Below are 18,369 nucleotides of genomic sequence, written 5' to 3' on the forward strand. Positions count from 1 at the left end.
AATTACTCTAGAATGAAATATCAATTAAAAAGAGCGTAGAAAGAAATATTTTCGGCAAAGATCTTTCTATCTACTTTCTATCAAAATTACAATTGCAACATATATAGAAGTAGTACGTGTCCAAGCATTGGTGCATTTACCTTAATTTTTTAAACTTGGTTCTGTTTCTGAGACATTATTCTCGAAAGCTCGTTTGACGTAAGAAATCTAGAAAGGTAGCGCTTCGATGTTTATGCGGTGATATATTCACATGGAGAGTCTTTATGTACTTGGCATCATGATAATTCCCTGTCGCTTGATAAATATAAGAGAACAATAATATATAGCAATAAAAAATACAATATATGTCAATAAATATATATTATTGTTTATTAAATGACAAAATAATAATAATAAAAAATTTATTTATAATGAAACGCATACTCCCTCGTCTTCGCCAACCTTCGATTAGCAGCAGTCGGGAGTAAAAATGTTGTTTATAAAATACATTTACCTTTATAATGTTCTTCACTTATTGTATGTGTAAACATCTAATATATAATAATCTTATCTTATCTATTATATTAAATTGTACACTAAAATATCTATATATTTGAAATAAGCCAGGAGTACAAATATTTCTAGTTCACTTAAGAGCGCAATTATTTTATCGTGGCTCAATAATCAAGTGTATGCCACCTTTTGCCGAAAGAATAAGATTACGTTCGTCAAAAATAGGCGGGACTGAAGTATGGGGATGAAGATTGAATTTATATTTCGACAGAAGACTCACAAGTGCAACTTTCGTCTGTACATAGCCAAATTGCGCACCTGAAAAGTAATGATATCAATATTTTTGTCATCAATGCCATGATACATGCCAGAATTTTCGTAATAGCTTAATCTAAGCTTTAAAAAATTTTATTTAAGTATAATTGTAAGAATATTTAAAAACTAATTTTTTTATAGAGGAATTGAAAATAATATAAAAATCATTCAAGACAAAAAAATTAATAACTTGTTAATTAAATATTTTTATAAATATTTTCGCAAGAAAGAAAGAGAGAAATATATATTTCATATATATATATATATATATATATATATAAGCAGAATATATTTTTTAAATATAATTGAGGAAGAGATATTTTAAAATGCAAATATTGAAACACATGTTGTTGTCAATTGTCAATTTAAGTGTAATTATTTTTATAAAAAATAAGCTTGCAAATGGTACATAAACTAGTTTATAAACAAAAATAATTCATAAACAATGGATTAACGTATAAATTAAATATATATTAATAGATTAATTCGTATTCTTACCGATGCAGATTCGGGGACCTTGCCCGAATGGTAAAAAAGCATAAGTATGCCTTTCTGCTGCCACGTCCGCGTTAAATCGTTCCGGATCAAATTTATCTGGGTCTGGATATATCAACGGATCTCGGTGCAGCCCGAGCACTGGTATAGTGATTAAAGTCCCCTTTGGCACATGAATGTTCATTGTCGGTAAGTCTATATCTTCGGTACAGATACGATTCAACATTGGAAGAGGTGGATATTTCCTCATAGTCTCTGGAATATGTCAAAGAAAAGTATGAATATATGTATATCTCTTCTAAAATGCAAATTATTTATTTGAATGTATTATACATAATTATTTTTAAATATGTAGAGAAAGTCCCCTATATTATGAGATAAAACTCCCTAATATGCGATAGCGGGGTTTCTGCTAAACTAATAGGTTCTATCTGTTGGTTCTATCATCTTATTGCCCTTGGGGTAAAATCTATATTTAGTAGAAAATTCATTATTTGATCGTGCATACACACGTTACGAATATCGAAATTGTGAATTTGGATGTTGTCAAGTTCAAGGTGAGACTTCGAGCCTGGTTTGTTATATAATAAATAAATATTTGACAATGAGTTCTGTATGCAGTGATAAAGTAAGTATTAATAGGAAAATACGGGATATGTTGAGTTGCTTAATTGTAGAGAATAGATTTGGTAATCGCGCGCGCGAAACCGCAAGGCCCCACGCCGTGGGGTCCGTAATATGAGATATTCAGGATGACGATCGTTGCTAAAGTATGAAGATTATTGTACAGTAATAAAAAAAAGGGAAAATACTACGTTAACGTTAAGAGAAGGTTCATACAAACTTATAAAAGTGTGCTGATGGTGATCGCATGCTCATGCTGGGCGCACACTGGCTGCGCTGGAAATATCTAGTTGAGTATAAGTCGGTTTGCAATTATTGCAAATAAGCTTCTCCATTACATTTTTATTTCAGAGACATTAAATGAAGTTTTCTAATTGCAATACCGATGTAGTTTGCACTTTATTAGCGATTTCTCGAGGTATTTCATATTAGGAGCACACTGTTTCGATTTTGCATGAAACTCATTTTTTATATTTTTTTTAATTTTCAGAAAAATTAATATTTAAATTAGATTTTACATTTTAACATCTTAAAGCTTATTAAATTCCCTTCAAAATGACCTACTTACAATTTTCAATTCTGCTCATAGACTTCCGATAATCACACAAAATAGATGTGGTATCTCATAATAGGGAACTTTCCTCTACTATTTATATTTAAATGTACATATAAATAATAAGATATTTTCGTGTAATATAATCTTTCTTCGTCGAAAATTGCATCTCCAAATCCGAATAAGTAAAAACACAATGCGACAATTTATAATACACTTGCCATTTACTACTTTGTGAAGATACGTCATTTCGTTCAAAGCGTCGTAGGTGAGACCACCATGTTTTGCCAACATCTCGTCAATTTCCTTAAAAACTTTGTCTTGCATATCATGATGTTGAGCTAATTCGTATAAAGCAAATGTTCCTGTCGTCGAGGAGGTTTCGTAGCCAGCTATAAAGAAAATATAACTCTGCGCCGTTGCTTCCTCCATAGTAAGTTTATTTGTAGATGCTGCGGATAAGTAAAGTAAAATAATATGTTTTTAACAAGAAATTTTAAATATTTGATTTTAATTTGCATTTTTCGAGACAAAATTGCATTTCGAGACAATATATGTAAATTTTCAAGATATATATAGAGAAGATATATTAATATACACGTATAATATGTAGATATAAATATATATTTACATGTCATCTCGGTGGTAGTGGTATTCGTACGATTTTCAGGATCAACATAGCCTTTCTCTATGAGTTGAATCAGCAGATTCATAAAATCGTGTCTGGTGATGTTATGAGCTTGCCTGTATTCCACATTCTCTCGAAACAAATTCATGAAAAAGCTGGTGACGGATTGGGGTGTGATAGGGATGGAAAACAATTCCATAATTTTCGGCATGAACCAAAATAGGGCGATCCAAATCGTATTCATCTCGAAAATTTTCTTTTCTTGTTTACGATATTCGTTATTCGGATCCTCAATACAATTGGATTTGATACCAAATGCCGTTGACATGATTACGTCCGTTGTATATCTATTGGTAAAATTAACAAGAATTTTTAATAAATTTTAGCAAGTTCTATCAAAGAAGATGTTAAAAATGTAAGAATAAATTCATACGCGCGAATAAGGTTGATCAATTAAGCGAATTCGGATAAACGATATCGAAAATGTAGATATATACATAAAAGAATGTCCAAATGGCATTTTAATACTTAAAAAGAATCTCCGTCATATATGTCATCTTTAGAATAATATTTTAAAGAAAAACTTTCAAAATTATTTTTGAAAAATTTTAAATAATTTTAATTATAAATTATAAATTATACATACAATTATATCTACAAATGACGTAAATCAATACGTTTGTCCACACTTTGGTACTTATAATTTGGATATATATTATTGAAATATATATATATATATATATATATATATATCAATATGAGAAGAATATATGATCTTCAAATAAGAGTGTTAACTTCTAACAATGTTGCTAGTTTTAAACGTTTCTTATATTTAAATGTTGAAACGTAATCATCATTATTAATCAAAGTCGAACGAGTTTTATCAATAATATCTCAGGTGCAATTATGCATTATGATTACACTACAGACGATGACTATATTAAAGCATGTTGTCTTCTGTATATACAAAAATATACATTAATGTATTTAGAAATAGCTATATTAAAAAGTGTTTCTTAGGCATGCCGTAAGTTTCAAAAGTGCTGTATGTAAAACTTACTTTCATTCATCCGTAAAGAATATTCTATTTTGTGAATTAACATACTTTTGACTAATAATGTTTTTTTACACTTTGTTAATCGTGCAATAATAAATATCAAATCAATTAGAATATTTTATTATAGAAAAATTATCTGTTCTAAGACAAACTGTTTATCCTTTTCCTTTCACTAATTATTTTTATTTTTAAATTAAACATTTTCTATTCCTAGAGTCATTCAAACAACATTATTTATATAATAGTTTCTTTAAAAAAATTACCTCGCCATTATATCTTTCATCTCGATGGAACCTCTCATTTGTACTTTGCTGTCCAGATACTTTGCGAGTTCATCGCCACATTCCTTCACGATCGGGAACATTTGCTTTATTTTTCCCAAAGTGAAAGTTGGTGTCATCTTGGTACGCAGATTTCGCCATTTCTTTCCAGCCATTGAAAACAAATGACCGGACAATGGATCAATTTTTTCATTGCAGAACGTTCCACGATCATGAAAACTTGCGAAGTTCTTTGTTAACACCGTTTTAATTAGATCGAGATCGGCGACTACCAAGTTTGGCTTATGAAGTGAATATATTCCAATAGCGCGATGATCCTTATATTTCATGTAGATATCATGGAAGAATACGCCTGTTGACAAATTTTTGTTAATTAATTCTGCGACTTTTTTTCAAGTAGAAATACAATAAACAACATTGCAAATAATTTATTTTATAAAAATAGTAATGGCTTTGTAATAATAAAACTTCCATAACCCTTTCTTTATTTAGTTGAAGTAAAACTGTAAATCTATATAGTACCAAATTCTATAAAATTTATAACACCGAAATTATATATATATAATCGAACCAATAAATTATTTTCAGTTTACGGTTTTTTTCGATTCTCTTTCCGGTTCTTAAGGGGGGTTTCTTTATGACATACGTCAATCAAACACCCTGTATGTAATTCATTACTTTTATTATTTTTAATATTTTACATTCTTTCCCCTGTTTTTTTTTTATACATTTCTATGATATTTATAATGATTCTTAAGGCTCCTAGGCTCTCGCCGCGATCATGTAAGATCGTGACGTCAGAGGCGACAATTGACACGCTGAGAATTCTTGCTCTCAAAATGAATGTAATACGAAGTTTAGTCATTTAGGCTTATGCACACGACTAGGCTTCGTATTACATTCATTTTACGGCTGTTTATCAACTGTCAAGGGAAAGAGATAGACGGAGTATTTTTGAAGTGTATAATATAGAAATGATCTGAAGTTATCTTATTTTATGCAAATATCTTTTTATTTGCAAATGGCTCGCAAGAATTCTCAGCGTGTCATTTCTTGTCTTTGACGTCAAGATTTAGTACGCATTGGCCGCGGCGAATACCCAGAAGCCTTAAGCCAACGATACAAAGTATATGAAAACACGTATACGTAATGAGGATTATTAAGAATTTATAATAGAAACGTTATAAGCAATAATTCTTAGCCTGCGTTACACTACATATATTGCTACTACGCACATCATTGTCGCAATTGCGATTTTAGTCCGTGCACACACGTATACACATGCATGAAAAAAGGAATCTTATCTAATTTAAATATACAAGGATCATTTCAAAAGTTATGCACATTGAGAGAATGTTAATAGAATAATATAAGTCAATATATATTATAATCTGCAGCTTTGATATTTATGTCAGTTGTGTATCAGACGTATTTTGGTAAGGTTCATTATTATTAATAAACTAAGTATAGGCTCTCTTGAATAAATCAAATAGGGAATAGTGAGAGAGGCAATCGGAGCCCCGCGCGGTAATTATTGCGCAATCAATAGCGCTGAAGATGACACAAAGAAAGTGTCGAAACGTCCGAATATGTATTGACTAATTTATATTATTGACTAATATATTGATTCACTTAATTTATTATTATCCTATTACCCTACCAGATAAATGCTAAATATCTAGGCATGACTCTCGACACAAAACTCCGGTGAAAAGAGCACGTCAAGAAAAAAAGAATGGAGTTAGACATTAAGTATAAACAACATTATTGGCTTCTAGGAAGAAATTCCACAATGTCAATACGAAATAAGTTGTTGATCTACAACCAGATCTTGAAACCGGTATGGCTTTATTGGTATTCAGCCTTGAGGTTGCGCCAGAGATAGTAACATTAAAAATATCCAGACGTTTCAGAATAGGGTGTTGCGTAACATGGTGAACGCACCTTGGTATGCTCGCAACTCGGACATTCATCGGGACCTTGGAATCCCAAATGTCAAAGAAGATATTACACCGCAGCTAGGGGAAAATCTAAAGGACATCAGTGGATAAACTTTAGTTATTAAGCATGTAGTTAATGTAATAGAGAATAAAATTAATGATTAGTCTTCTAGACTAGTTTTAATATAGAGCAAATATCAGTAAAAAAATCTTTTCTGCAAATCGCAATCTTGAAGTGGAAGAAGGAACTGATTCAAGTCAAATCTCTCGCAGTGATCAATGATCATATATTAAAATTTAAACTTTGCGAGGTAAGAACCCGACTTCATATAAGAATTCCATGACGCTTTATTTACTTGAAGTTTGTGGAGGTAATGTAGTGCAGAAACTGAAGAAATTACTTAATTCATGAGAAACGCTTTTAGAACATTTTGAAGTGTCTATAAAGAAAGCGACAAAAATGGCATCTTGACAGGAATACCACAGATTTGCCCAAATGTTGAAATGTTGTGTTAAAGCAAAATATGAAGATGGTTTTAAGATATATAAAAGTTTTATATTCAATAAATTATTTTTTATGAGAAAATCTACAATATGCATAAATGTTTGAAGTAATCCTTATATAAATTAATTCTTTCTACATTTTTTGTTATTCTGTTAATATAATTTTTTAATTTTTATTTTTCCACGTACAGAGTTTATTAGAAGAAATGTATAAAACATTTCAAACCTCTCCCCCTCCGCGCGCGTAATTGTAACCGAAATAAACCACCACGGTTTCAATTTTCTTTACTGGTCAAGAAACCAAAACTGAGAGAGAGAGAGAGAGAGAGAGAGAGAGAGAGAGAGAGAGAGAGAGAGAAACCGGAACAGTTATTTGATGTTTTATTAAACCATTACCGGAACCGAATTGAAATATCCCTTCAGTCCGGGTCTTTGAATAAATAATAAATAAAATATAGTAATTATACAGCAATTACAGTTTGGTAAAATATAAAAGTATATTTAGCGGAAATTCTACGTATATATATTTTTTTAATTTACTATGTGGCTATTAAATGTTATGCTTGTTATATTTCTTTGTTCTTTTCAAATATCAATTTCGTATTTCCAATTATAATTAAATGTTTAAATTAATAAAAGATATAGAACAATGTACACAAGGAAGTAAACATGTATTCATACTGTGCACACTGATATTACAGAAAAACACTCACCTATTTGCTTCTTTCCAGTTAAGAGGGCTGTTATATTTCCAGTTAATACAACAGGTTTGACGTAGAAAACTCCCCTCTTGCGCCAGAAATCAAATATCACAAGTTTATAATAAATGTATAGAATGCTTAGGGCAGCGATGGAAGCCCCGATTAATTCTGCAAGTACCATTGCTAATCTGAAACATAACAATAAACAATTCTCTTGTAAAACGTTAACGTTAAAGCAAAATTTGGTGAGAATAATAAGTTAAATTAAATTTCTTCTTCACTATTCACTCTATTCGTATAAAGTTCTTAAATATTTTTCATTTGTGAAAGTACCGATTGTCTCGAAAATTTTATTTTGTTCGACTGTCTCGAAGCTATTTCTCATTTACACGTCTTGATCGAAGCGCGCTACTGTAAAAACTAATTATGAATGCGTATGTATCCGCTTATATATATCATATCTCTATAATTCTGAAGGACATTGATAATTATAGAAGAATAACAAGTTTATTGCAGCATAATTAAATAATGGCTTATCATGCAAAAAAACACTAATACAAGTTAAATCTTATAAATGTGAACGATTATCTTTCGTGTTTTGCAATTCGTGAATTGAGTGTACATGTTGTGACGGGAAATATAAGAGTTAGTAAAAATGAAATTAGTATAATAAAGGTTAAACATAGTATAAGAAAAAAGTAGGTTTCGGCTGGTAAATATCAATTAATAGTGACATTAAGGGAGGAAACCACTGTGACGGCTGGAAAAAAAAGCTATTTTCGTGAATTTTTTTGCGAAAAATAAATTTAATGAAATTGGTTTTTTATTTCTTTAAAGTACATATATATTAAACATATTGTTAAAAAAACCCATTAAAAAATATTAATATTTGCGTCTTTAGCGTGTAGTGCCGCCATGTACCTCCGCAAAAAAATCGTGAGTGCGCTCGTGCTCCGTTAGAACGAGATGTTTTTGAAATTTTTATGTTATTTTAAACTATACGAATGTATGCTCTATTCCACGAGAGAACATTATATAGTTCTCAGCGCATAGACGCGTAGGAAGAGCAACAATAAAGTGGGGACTGGGGAAAGCATGGCGCGCTTCTCAGTGCCATAATAAGTAATATGACATACGGCGGTGTGGAAGGGAGACTTTCTAGGCGTGACCTCTGTTCGGACCGGACGAGTTTTCGTCCGATCCGACTAATGTTCTCTCGTGGAATAGAGTATAGTTTCAGTTAAGCGTACGGATTTTTTTGAAATACTATAGACATCACAGACGCGCGCTTCGCGCGCGCTATATTTAGCTTTAACATTATACTATTACACATTATACATATTACTATTACATTAACTCCTTGATACACACAACTGTCACGATAACAGCTGCTCATGAAGTAAGCGCAGCGAGAGAACCAATCGGCATCGTGGAATAAAAGCGACAACAATAAACTTCGATAGATTTGAGAGTATCGACTTTACGTGCCTTTTTTAGATATGTGGACTAGATTATAGCGCGCGCCTTGCGATGTTTTTTATTTGTTATTGTCTATGCAAAAAACATTTGTATTCGATCAATCGACTGAATCGAGACGACCAATCACGTTCGCAATAACACGCGCGGCAACAATTGCAAACGCGATTCGGCCAACTTCAGGGTTTCATACCGCTTTTAGGACCGAGGACCGAGAGGACTAGATTATAGCGCGCGTTTCGCGCGCGATTTGTGATGTTTTTTATATGTTATTATCTATCTAAAAAACATTTGAGGATTAATTCTTAACAAAATAACGCAGTTCTAGAAAAAAAGTTTAAAATTTAGCCAAAAATTTGGTCATTTTTTAAATTTTTTTTCAAAAACCAATTGTCTAATTTAAAAAAAATTGTACGTTTAATTGAAGACAATTTTGTTATAAACATTCTGTTCAACTTTCAAATTATTTGGATAAAAATTGACCGAGGTACGCGAGCTCCCAGCTATGAAAATGATGCGTTTAAAAGTATAAGCCTAAAAAATGACGAGAGATTGACTGCAACGGTTGTCTCGAAACTTCGAATAAAAAGAGAACAAAAAACAACAATAGAGACAAGGCCAAAGAAATACCAAGGGTTATCAAGGAAATTACTGAGGGTCGTCGATTAGAAGTATATAGGCAACTTGACCCGGCCGCACACTACCTGAAAATATTTTCAGGTAGCATGCAGCCGGGTGCGAGCAACCTCTAAAAACACTGCTATAACTCCGTTAATATTACGAATTTCAATAAAACGTTAGAGATACATATTTTTAAGACCCCATCAAACATTAAAAAAATATTTTTAAAAATCGATGTTTTGAAATCGTCACAGTGGTTTCCCCCCTTAACATTATAAAATGCCTGATATCGGTACAAAATTACCTTTTTAAAAAAAAGTAAAAAAAGTGCCAAATACACACGTGGCAGTATATCACAATTTCAATATTCGTAACGAGTGCATGCATGATCGAACAAAGAATTTTCTACTAAATAGGTTTTACACCAAGAGCAATAAGAGTTCATGGTAGAACCAACAAATAGAACCTAATATCAGCAGAAACCCGGCTATCGCATATTAGGAGCTTATCTCATAATATAGGGGACTTTCCTCTACACACGCGCACGCATGTGTGTGTGATTTTATTTCTCATTTGATGCTCAATATGCTTATAAATTTGTTTATAATTGCAGATCATTGCAGATTTTTGTTATGTTTACAGGATTGTCGCAGGAAACCAAGGACTTGTATCACTGTAAGCGCGTAAGCATGCACGCTTAGGCCCAGTTCAACAAACGTCGGTTAACTTATTTTAACCTTAAGTTAACTCACTTTTTGTCTTTTTTTAAGAGAGACGTTAGAAAGAGACAAAGAGTGAGTTAAACCTAAGGTTAAAAGTTAACCGACGTTTGTAGAACGGGGCCTTATAGACTCTGAGTCCAAAAATCCTGAACTATTAATTTTCTGCGACACCTAATTAAAGAAGAATTATTAACATATATTATATAATTATATATAAATAATAATTTCACTTTTTGTTATGAAAAAGGAATCTGCAATTAAATAAATATATAATAATGTCAATAATATACTTATTTTATTTCATATCCTAACCTAAAAAAAACTTATTGTACGGTGAACTTACAAACTGTAATAAATGCAAGCAAACGTTGTCGTAATTTTCTGAACTTTATATGCATACAAAAATATGCAGTATTTCATTGAACATCATTTATGTGTTCATTATGTTACTATATATTTTATAAGCTTTTTATAGATTTCATAACAATAAATATCTACATTTTGAGCAGCATATGAGTCTATTCTTGCCATCATGTTTATAAACGTGAATACAATATGAACTCAAAATCAGAACGAACACATTTTGCTATATGGGAGTAAACTATCAAAATATTTTATTTAAAAAATATACAAATAACAGATAAAAAAGGAAAAAGGAAACCAGTATGCTAAAGTTACTTTGAAGAAAAAGAAAAATAGGGAAAAAATCAAATTTTTGTTAAATGTGGCATATTCCCCTCAGTTACCCTATTTAATTAAAATTTAATTAATATTAATAATATTAATATTGTACGTTTTTTACTTAGTATTTGCGATATAATTAATACATACAGGGTGTCATGCAATATGCGGAACACTGCTCGTGGGCAAGTATTAGAGCGGATAAAACTGATTGTAAATCGAAAAGTCCGTTTACCGTTTTGTAATTTCTCAATAATTAATGAGAAAATTAGTAATAAAGGTACGCGAATCAAGATGCGTTCGTGCGATTCGATGAGAAAGAGCAGCCTAACGTTCACTGCACATTGTTACATAGGTTATACGTTGCGAAATATTAGGAGAAGCGCTTTATAAACAACGACGGCTGTAAACTCCCAAGTAGGAAAGCTGACGTCATAGACGTCATTAAGACGTTATTAAAACGTCATTTGACGTCATTTTGCTATCTGGGCTGGCGCCAGACTATGCGCGATTCGTGGTTCGTGATTCGCGGCGGTTCGCCATTCGCGCCGATTCGCCAAAGAGATGAGTCAAAATCGCGAATAACAAATGATGAACCACGAATAGTGGAGGGTCTATAATGCCTACATAGGCAAACGGCGAATCTATACGAATAGTGAACCGCGAATCACGATCACGAATCTAGCATAGTCCAGCGCCAGCTGTTACCTCACAACGTGCCCAGGTAGCAGGATAACTTCTAAAGCTGTCTTAATGACGTTTTATTGACGTTAGAGATGTCATTGTTATTAATATGTCATATGACGTCACTCTGCTACCTGTGTGTCTATATAACAACATACCCAGTGAGAAATGACCCGTCGAATCGAAGTCCAGAGGTCGATAGACGTCGATTCGACGGATCATTTCTCGCTGAGTAAAAGCATGCGTGCAAGTATAGGCTAAAATCCGAAATATATGTCGTTAAAATGCGGCGAGAATATAACCTTTTTTCTTCAACACTTCAATAAGCCAAGATTGCTTGGAAAGTAAACATTGCTAGGTTTTTATACTCATTTCATTATGTAAGTAGAACAATTTTTTACCTGATTTATAAAGCTTCTGGGAGCAACACACAGTTCTGAATGTTCACGGCAAGGATATGGATGTAACAAAATGGCGATCGGTGTTATATGTGCTACGGTGTGATGCTATATAGCCGATGCTATAGTCGAGACCCTGACCTGAATTCTTTTCTCCCAGTTAGTGTTCTACAGCCCCACTCTACCCTTCGTGCGAAATCTGAAAAGCATCTAATTGGTTAGTTCTAATGTAACAAAGAAAAGACGGGAGCTGATTGGTTATTTGAGTTATTTCCAATGGAACGTATATATATATTTTTATTTTATTTTATTTCTGATTTTATTTTTATTTACAGAGAGAAATGTTAAAATAATAAATAAGTTTTACCAGTACATACCGAGAGTATTTTATTGATTTGTCATATTATACAAAACATATACACACACACATATTTATATAAGAGAGGATGGGGGAATTGGTATACCAGAGGGCACTATAGTGTGAACTCGTAAAAAAGTAAAAATTTCCACAAAAATGAAAAGTCACATGAATTTCACGTGACTTTCACATTAATTAATCTTTCACGTGAAAATTAGACGGTTTTATACAATGTACTACATGGTAAAGGTTATTGTTAAAGAATAAAATAAAATAAAAATGAAAGAAATAAAAGGTCTGCATTACGAAAAGTATCAATCAATCTGTTCGATACTCGGTCAGGTCCATCGCGATAAAAATTATTTCAACATATAACTTCATTAAAAGACCTTTTTTGATTTTCATTTAGTCCATACCTTTTATCGATATCTGCGTGGGCAGATCGATCGATAGGCTATTTTCAAATATTTACCGTAAACGTAATTTTCCCCAGATAAACATATAAAAATATAGATTATTAGATTTGTTCTTTTCGAGCCCTATATCGATTGATGTTATTCTTGTAAGGAAGCTTTATTTGAAAATTTCAACTCCTCTTTTTCCCCTCAAAATCTAATACGGAAAGGTACGGTTCCATCACGCTGAAAATCATCTCAACCCCACTGAAGAACCTTTATTGTCGGTGTATGTGTATGTATATACCTATGTATAATATACAGGGTGTTCGATTTAATCTGTCCACGCCGATATCTCGGAAACAATCAAAGTTAGACAAAAAAATCGATAAATGTTCTTCAGTAGGGTTACGTTGAGACTATTTTCAGCGCGATAGAACCGTACCTTAGGAAGATATATACCCAATTCTTAAGGTAGTTAATCCGTGAATCGCAATTCCTAATAAAAATTTGAAAATTTTACTGTATGTTAATAAATGCGGTATCTACACGTCTGTATAAATTAAAAATAATTGATCGTTCCGAACGTGAGAGATGTGAGATAATCGCTATCAAATCTTAAGAAAATAATGAAAAACGAATATATAGTAGAAAGACACTTTAGTAATACATACTATACATAGTAAAAAAAAAAAAATTACTGACCGTTTAGATTTAGAAATACAGGGTGTTACAGCGACATACAGGTGAGTATGACGGGTTGCCCATTCGTGCGGACGCGCATGGTCGTTCACAGCTGCGTAGGCTTTGGCGCTTCATATGTGAGTGATTATAATATGCCAAAGCATATGCAGCTGTGAACGATCATGCGCGCGCCTGCACGAATGGGCAACCCGTCACGCTGACCTGTATGTCGGTGCAACAACCGGTACAATAACAAATAGATCTCAATTCTTGCGATTATTTGACGTAAAAAAGCGACTAAAGGAGAAAAATAAAAGAATAATCTTTTGTTCCGTGTGTAAGGGATAGAACTATCCAAAAATTTTTCAGCCTGTAACCGTAAATACTAAATAGTCGGATGTTTTCACGTCGATTTATAGTATAAAATTTTGGATTGTGTATATTGTCGCGGACAAACTACCTTAAAGATTTTTTTCTTAAAACAAAAGAGTACAAATCTTTTTCGTAAAAATATCTAAAAGTTTCCGCATAAGAACTTCCGTGTACTGTAATGATTGATCTGTAATTGATCTGAAGCAATCTCACGGATATGGTTTTCTTTGTGCGTTGACTGAAGCAGTTTACGTTTCCGGACGGTACGGAAGTTCTTATGGGGAAACTTTAAGTTTATAAAAATCAAAATTTGTTAAATATGATCGCATTGTATGTGTATGTATTTTACTATAGAAGAATATAAAAAATTGTTACCACTAATTATATTATAATATCATAGAATGGCCCGGGATGTTCAGTATCTAAAAATAGTTTCTTGAATGCGGAGATAAAAAAATTTTTTTGTTATATTTTACCGCAAAATTCACTACAAATTTTACCATGTTTGGTAATAAGATGCTTGAAATAACTTGGCAACCTATCAAAAATATTATCGGTAACGGTAGGAATTTTTGAAATATACAATACATTTTACAAACAACGTAATAAAAATTACCAAGCAGATTGTAAAATGTTCAAAAGCAAAAATTCTTACAATGTGCTTCGTAAAATGTACATATTTTTGATAGAACTTTCGAAAAAAGAAGTTTCGGATAATCAGGTAACCGGGTACTCGCCCGCTCGCCCGCGGGTACCCGTTGTATACGGATCTGCAACGGTTCCACGGGTACCCGCAGAACCGTTACGAAAATTCGGCATCCGCATCAATACGGGGATACCCACATCGCGACGTTGGTGAAACTGACCCTAAATAGCTTATAACTGTATACAACTTTACAAAAAAAAAAGAAATTATGAGGAGGCTAAAAATTTTAAATTAAAGAAATTTAAAATTAATCTTAACTTTTTAGCCTTTTTGCGGAATTCTTTTTAAAATTAATTTTAAATTTTATTCAACTTTTAGCCCCCTTTTTCAGTCAGTATAAAATATGGACTTGTGTGTGTGTGTGTGTGTGTGTGTGTGTGTGTGTGTGTGTGTGTGTGTGTGTGTTGTGTTGTGTTGTGTTGTGTTGGATGTTCATGTATTCTTAGTGAATTACACATTGTGTAACTTATATATATATTAAGTAGTTTATATCTAATTTTAATAAATAAAGTTTAATTTCGCGATCGCGGAAATTTTATTTTTTAGTATGTCATTTAATTTGCAAAATTTTAATTTTAAAAATATTAAGTTATATATTATGTTTAGTTCCTACACCAATCTGTATTTCTATTCGTATATTGGTCCGCTAATCCGTATTTTTATTCATTTGTGCCTACCAATTCGTGTATTCCTACCTACCCGTATTCTTACTGCACAAATGTGAAGTAAAACCACGAATATGATGGATACCTAATCACGTCCCTATAATTGTATATTGGTTAAATCAAGAATCCAGTGGGATTACCTAACCGCGATTATGCAAAATATGAACAATATTTTAAAGATATGGGCGCTCGCAATTTAATGCGAGCAAGTTAATTAGCTTTCAATCATATATCACAGAATTGCATACTATTTCTCACAAGTATGCACCTATCTTACACACTTTACACTTTTATTTTGATCAATATAAACCTTACCTTATATATATATGAATCGTAATTCTCCTGGACAAATCCATTCTGGCTGTATATTAGCCAGAGAATGAGAAGAAGAACAAACTTCTTCGATACTGGCTGATTATCAGAGCCAGCAAATTATAATTATAGTCGATTACGAATCGTTACGATCGTTAACAAAAGCGTGTTATTAATTAATATCAAAAGAAGACAAATAATCACGTTGTCAATAAAATATTAATTACATTTAAATTTAATTTAATTTTGCATTTAATTTCTCAGCAATACGCGTAATTAACTTTTTCGACCAAGAAATATATTGAAGCGAGAAAATATATAGAGAGCGAAAAAGAATTATATCATCAAAGAAGGTAAAGAATTTTATGTTAACCGCGTTCTAATCAAAATCGCGATTATATCTTAATCGCGAATATTTGAATTTAAATAACATAATATAAAAGCGAGAAAGAACCGAAATTTAAAAATCAGTTGATGAGTTGATCAATAAATCAATGAATACGCAAACAATTTTTAGTGCAATCCGCGTCGCGAACCGAACCGAACCGCGAATCAAACCGTGAAATATATCTCGAACATTTGATCTCAATTAAGTATCTCAATAAGTATCTCAAATATCAAGTGAGATATACAGAATGAATGACGTGAGATCCAAAAGAGACGATAATTTCTCAAGCAATACATATATTTACAAAATAAGTATCGTAATCAATATAATAAATTTATTACGTTCTTATGTAACATTTGTCTTTATAAATTTTCACATACGTATATTATATACATATATTTATATAAACATCGCGTTGTTTTATCGCAAAATGTTAAAATTATGTTTAATGTGACATACGCAATATGTATCATCTCAAATTATATCATGCGTTTTTATATAATTGATATAAAGACAATCAGTTTTGAGACATTTCCATATAAAAAAAATTATTCTGTTCCGTGACAAGATATTCACCGGATCTCGCGTCATTTTATTTCATTTATTGATACAAAGTCAAGCTACTAGATGGATAGACTATAAAAGATTAGGCTAAAACTGGCGTGTTTTATATTTGTACATATAATAAAAATAAATTTGCAATTAGCAATCATTAATATGATTTATATATAATAAGATTCACGAAGAATATGTGCAACGTAAACCAAAATATCTTTCGGTCTTTTTCATTCATCCGCGATATATGCATGTTAAATTTGTCCGTACATTTTGCTTTCTCGCACCAATTTATGTAATATTTAATCCCGGAGGAAAGGAAAATGAAAAAATACTTTTGTAAAAAAAGACAAATTGTCGTAACAAACTTCTTCTCATAATATAATAGTTTGATTTGATTCATATTGGACCTATCTATTTTTTATCTACAGATATTTTCTTTTTTTATTTTTTATTTCTTTAACTACAAGCACACACACAAACTATCTTTATCTATCGTCTATCTATAGAAAATTATTTTTTCCTATTATTATTGTATATCTAGCAAAATATCTAGAAATATTTTTAAAACTTTATTCTTCGAAAAATAAACGTCAAGAAAAAAGTGATGAAACAACTTATATTCAAAAAATGTCATTCCATTTTTTTCTTGCAAAATTTTATTTTAATTCTCTGTTTTTTATGTTTATTTTTCAAAAATTATTTTAAAAACTTAAAAAATGCAATTAATTTAATAAATTTAGTTAACTTAATATTAATATTAAGAATGTGTGATTGTAACCAATATAGGCACTTGACGATAAAAAATATTATATTTAAAAAGTTCCAATAAATCTCTCTCTCTCGCCTATCAGGCGACTATGTATTCTTCGCGGTTCTTTAGTGTTGTTCTATTCTATATAGAATAAATATTAAACGCATCAAATAAATTATGCATCGATATAACGAGCTTTATTGTGAACGATGCGAGCTAACGCGCGAGAGCATTCTCCCGTATACGCACAATAAATCGATAAAGAGTTCCAGGATTAATTATATATTCAGCCTAGTCTGATTTAGTCTATCCATTTTAGAGCAACGGATCTGCGACAAGTCACATTTATCAGCATTATTAGATGGGAATAAATATACAATTTAATATTCACAGATTCGTTACTCCATTTAAAAAATACATTACTCACCGAACAGATGCGCAACGGGCGGAGTTGTACAGCCATACGTAGCTGCGATGATTCTGTAACGCAAAAAGGTAAAATTCAAATTAAAGAGACGCTCAAAATAATCGACGTTTCAACAAATAATTTTTACACGCGTCTACGTCGTCTTTCAATTAGATTTACTAATTATCTATTATTCGGGAAAAATCTTTACGAGAATAAACTTTTATAAAATTTTAAATGGTTTTTCTTTCTTTAATTATTTTTTAACTTATCCGAGATAAAACGACTCGAATAAATGCGGGAAAGAATACTATTAAATGTTTCGATGAGAATAAATAATACTCACCCCAAGGTTGCTCCGCCGGGGCCCGATGCTTCTCTGCCAAGCCTTCTCCTCTCAGAATGTCTGGGTTGTCAGGCCACCTCCTCCCGTTGCACAGGACACTCACAAAATCACTGTCCAATATTCCGCGATCGAAAGCGAAGTAACCGTCATAATACGATCGCGATACTTTATTAAACACTCCCCGGAACGAATAAACGATCGGCGTACTACCGACGTACGGCGCACTTTCATTATTGGCCTAGTTTACACCGATCTC

At 31.9% G+C, this 18,369-nt stretch overlaps 1 protein-coding gene across 3 annotated transcripts; it reads right to left on the reverse strand.

The window, feature by feature from the left end:
* Positions 1-343: 343 nt before the first annotated feature.
* Positions 344-17,807, reverse strand: LOC143895512 (putative cytochrome P450 6a14). Of its 3 annotated transcripts, none has more exons than XM_077402697.1 (7): positions 17,789-17,807; positions 7,603-7,778; positions 4,428-4,797; positions 3,111-3,454; positions 2,701-2,931; positions 1,306-1,557; positions 344-810 (listed from the first exon to the last, which is right to left on the reverse strand). In XM_077402697.1, the coding sequence occupies exons 2-7, from the start codon at positions 7,769-7,771 to the stop codon at positions 647-649; spliced, it is 1,530 nt and encodes a 509-aa protein (XP_077258823.1). In that variant the 5' UTR covers positions 7,772-7,778; positions 17,789-17,807; the 3' UTR covers positions 344-646. The 3 variants fall into 3 exon arrangements, with proteins under 3 accessions (XP_077258823.1, XP_077258822.1, XP_077258821.1); XM_077402696.1 differs by lacking the exon at positions 17,789-17,807 and adding an exon at positions 12,176-12,327; XM_077402695.1 differs by lacking the exon at positions 17,789-17,807 and adding an exon at positions 7,924-8,042.
* Positions 17,808-18,369: the final 562 nt, after the last annotated feature.

Source organism: Temnothorax americanus, unplaced genomic scaffold (assembly GCF_048541705.1).
Source record: "Temnothorax americanus isolate GAGA-0224 unplaced genomic scaffold, ASM4854170v1 Scaffold16, whole genome shotgun sequence".
In the NCBI taxonomy this organism is placed as follows: Eukaryota; Metazoa; Arthropoda; class Insecta; order Hymenoptera; family Formicidae; genus Temnothorax; species Temnothorax americanus.

Coding starts and splice junctions, on each gene's coding strand:
- LOC143895512 (XM_077402697.1), bottom strand. CDS start 7,771: ATGGTACTTGCAGAATTAATCGGGGCTTCCATCGCTGCCCTAAGCATT. Junction 4,798..7,602: donor AACTGGAAAGAAGCAAATAG/GTGAGTGTTTTT, acceptor ATTTGTCAACAG/GCGTATTCTTCCATGATATC. Junction 811..1,305: donor AGGTCCCCGAATCTGCATCG/GTAAGAATACGA, acceptor ATTACTTTTCAG/GTGCGCAATTTGGCTATGTA.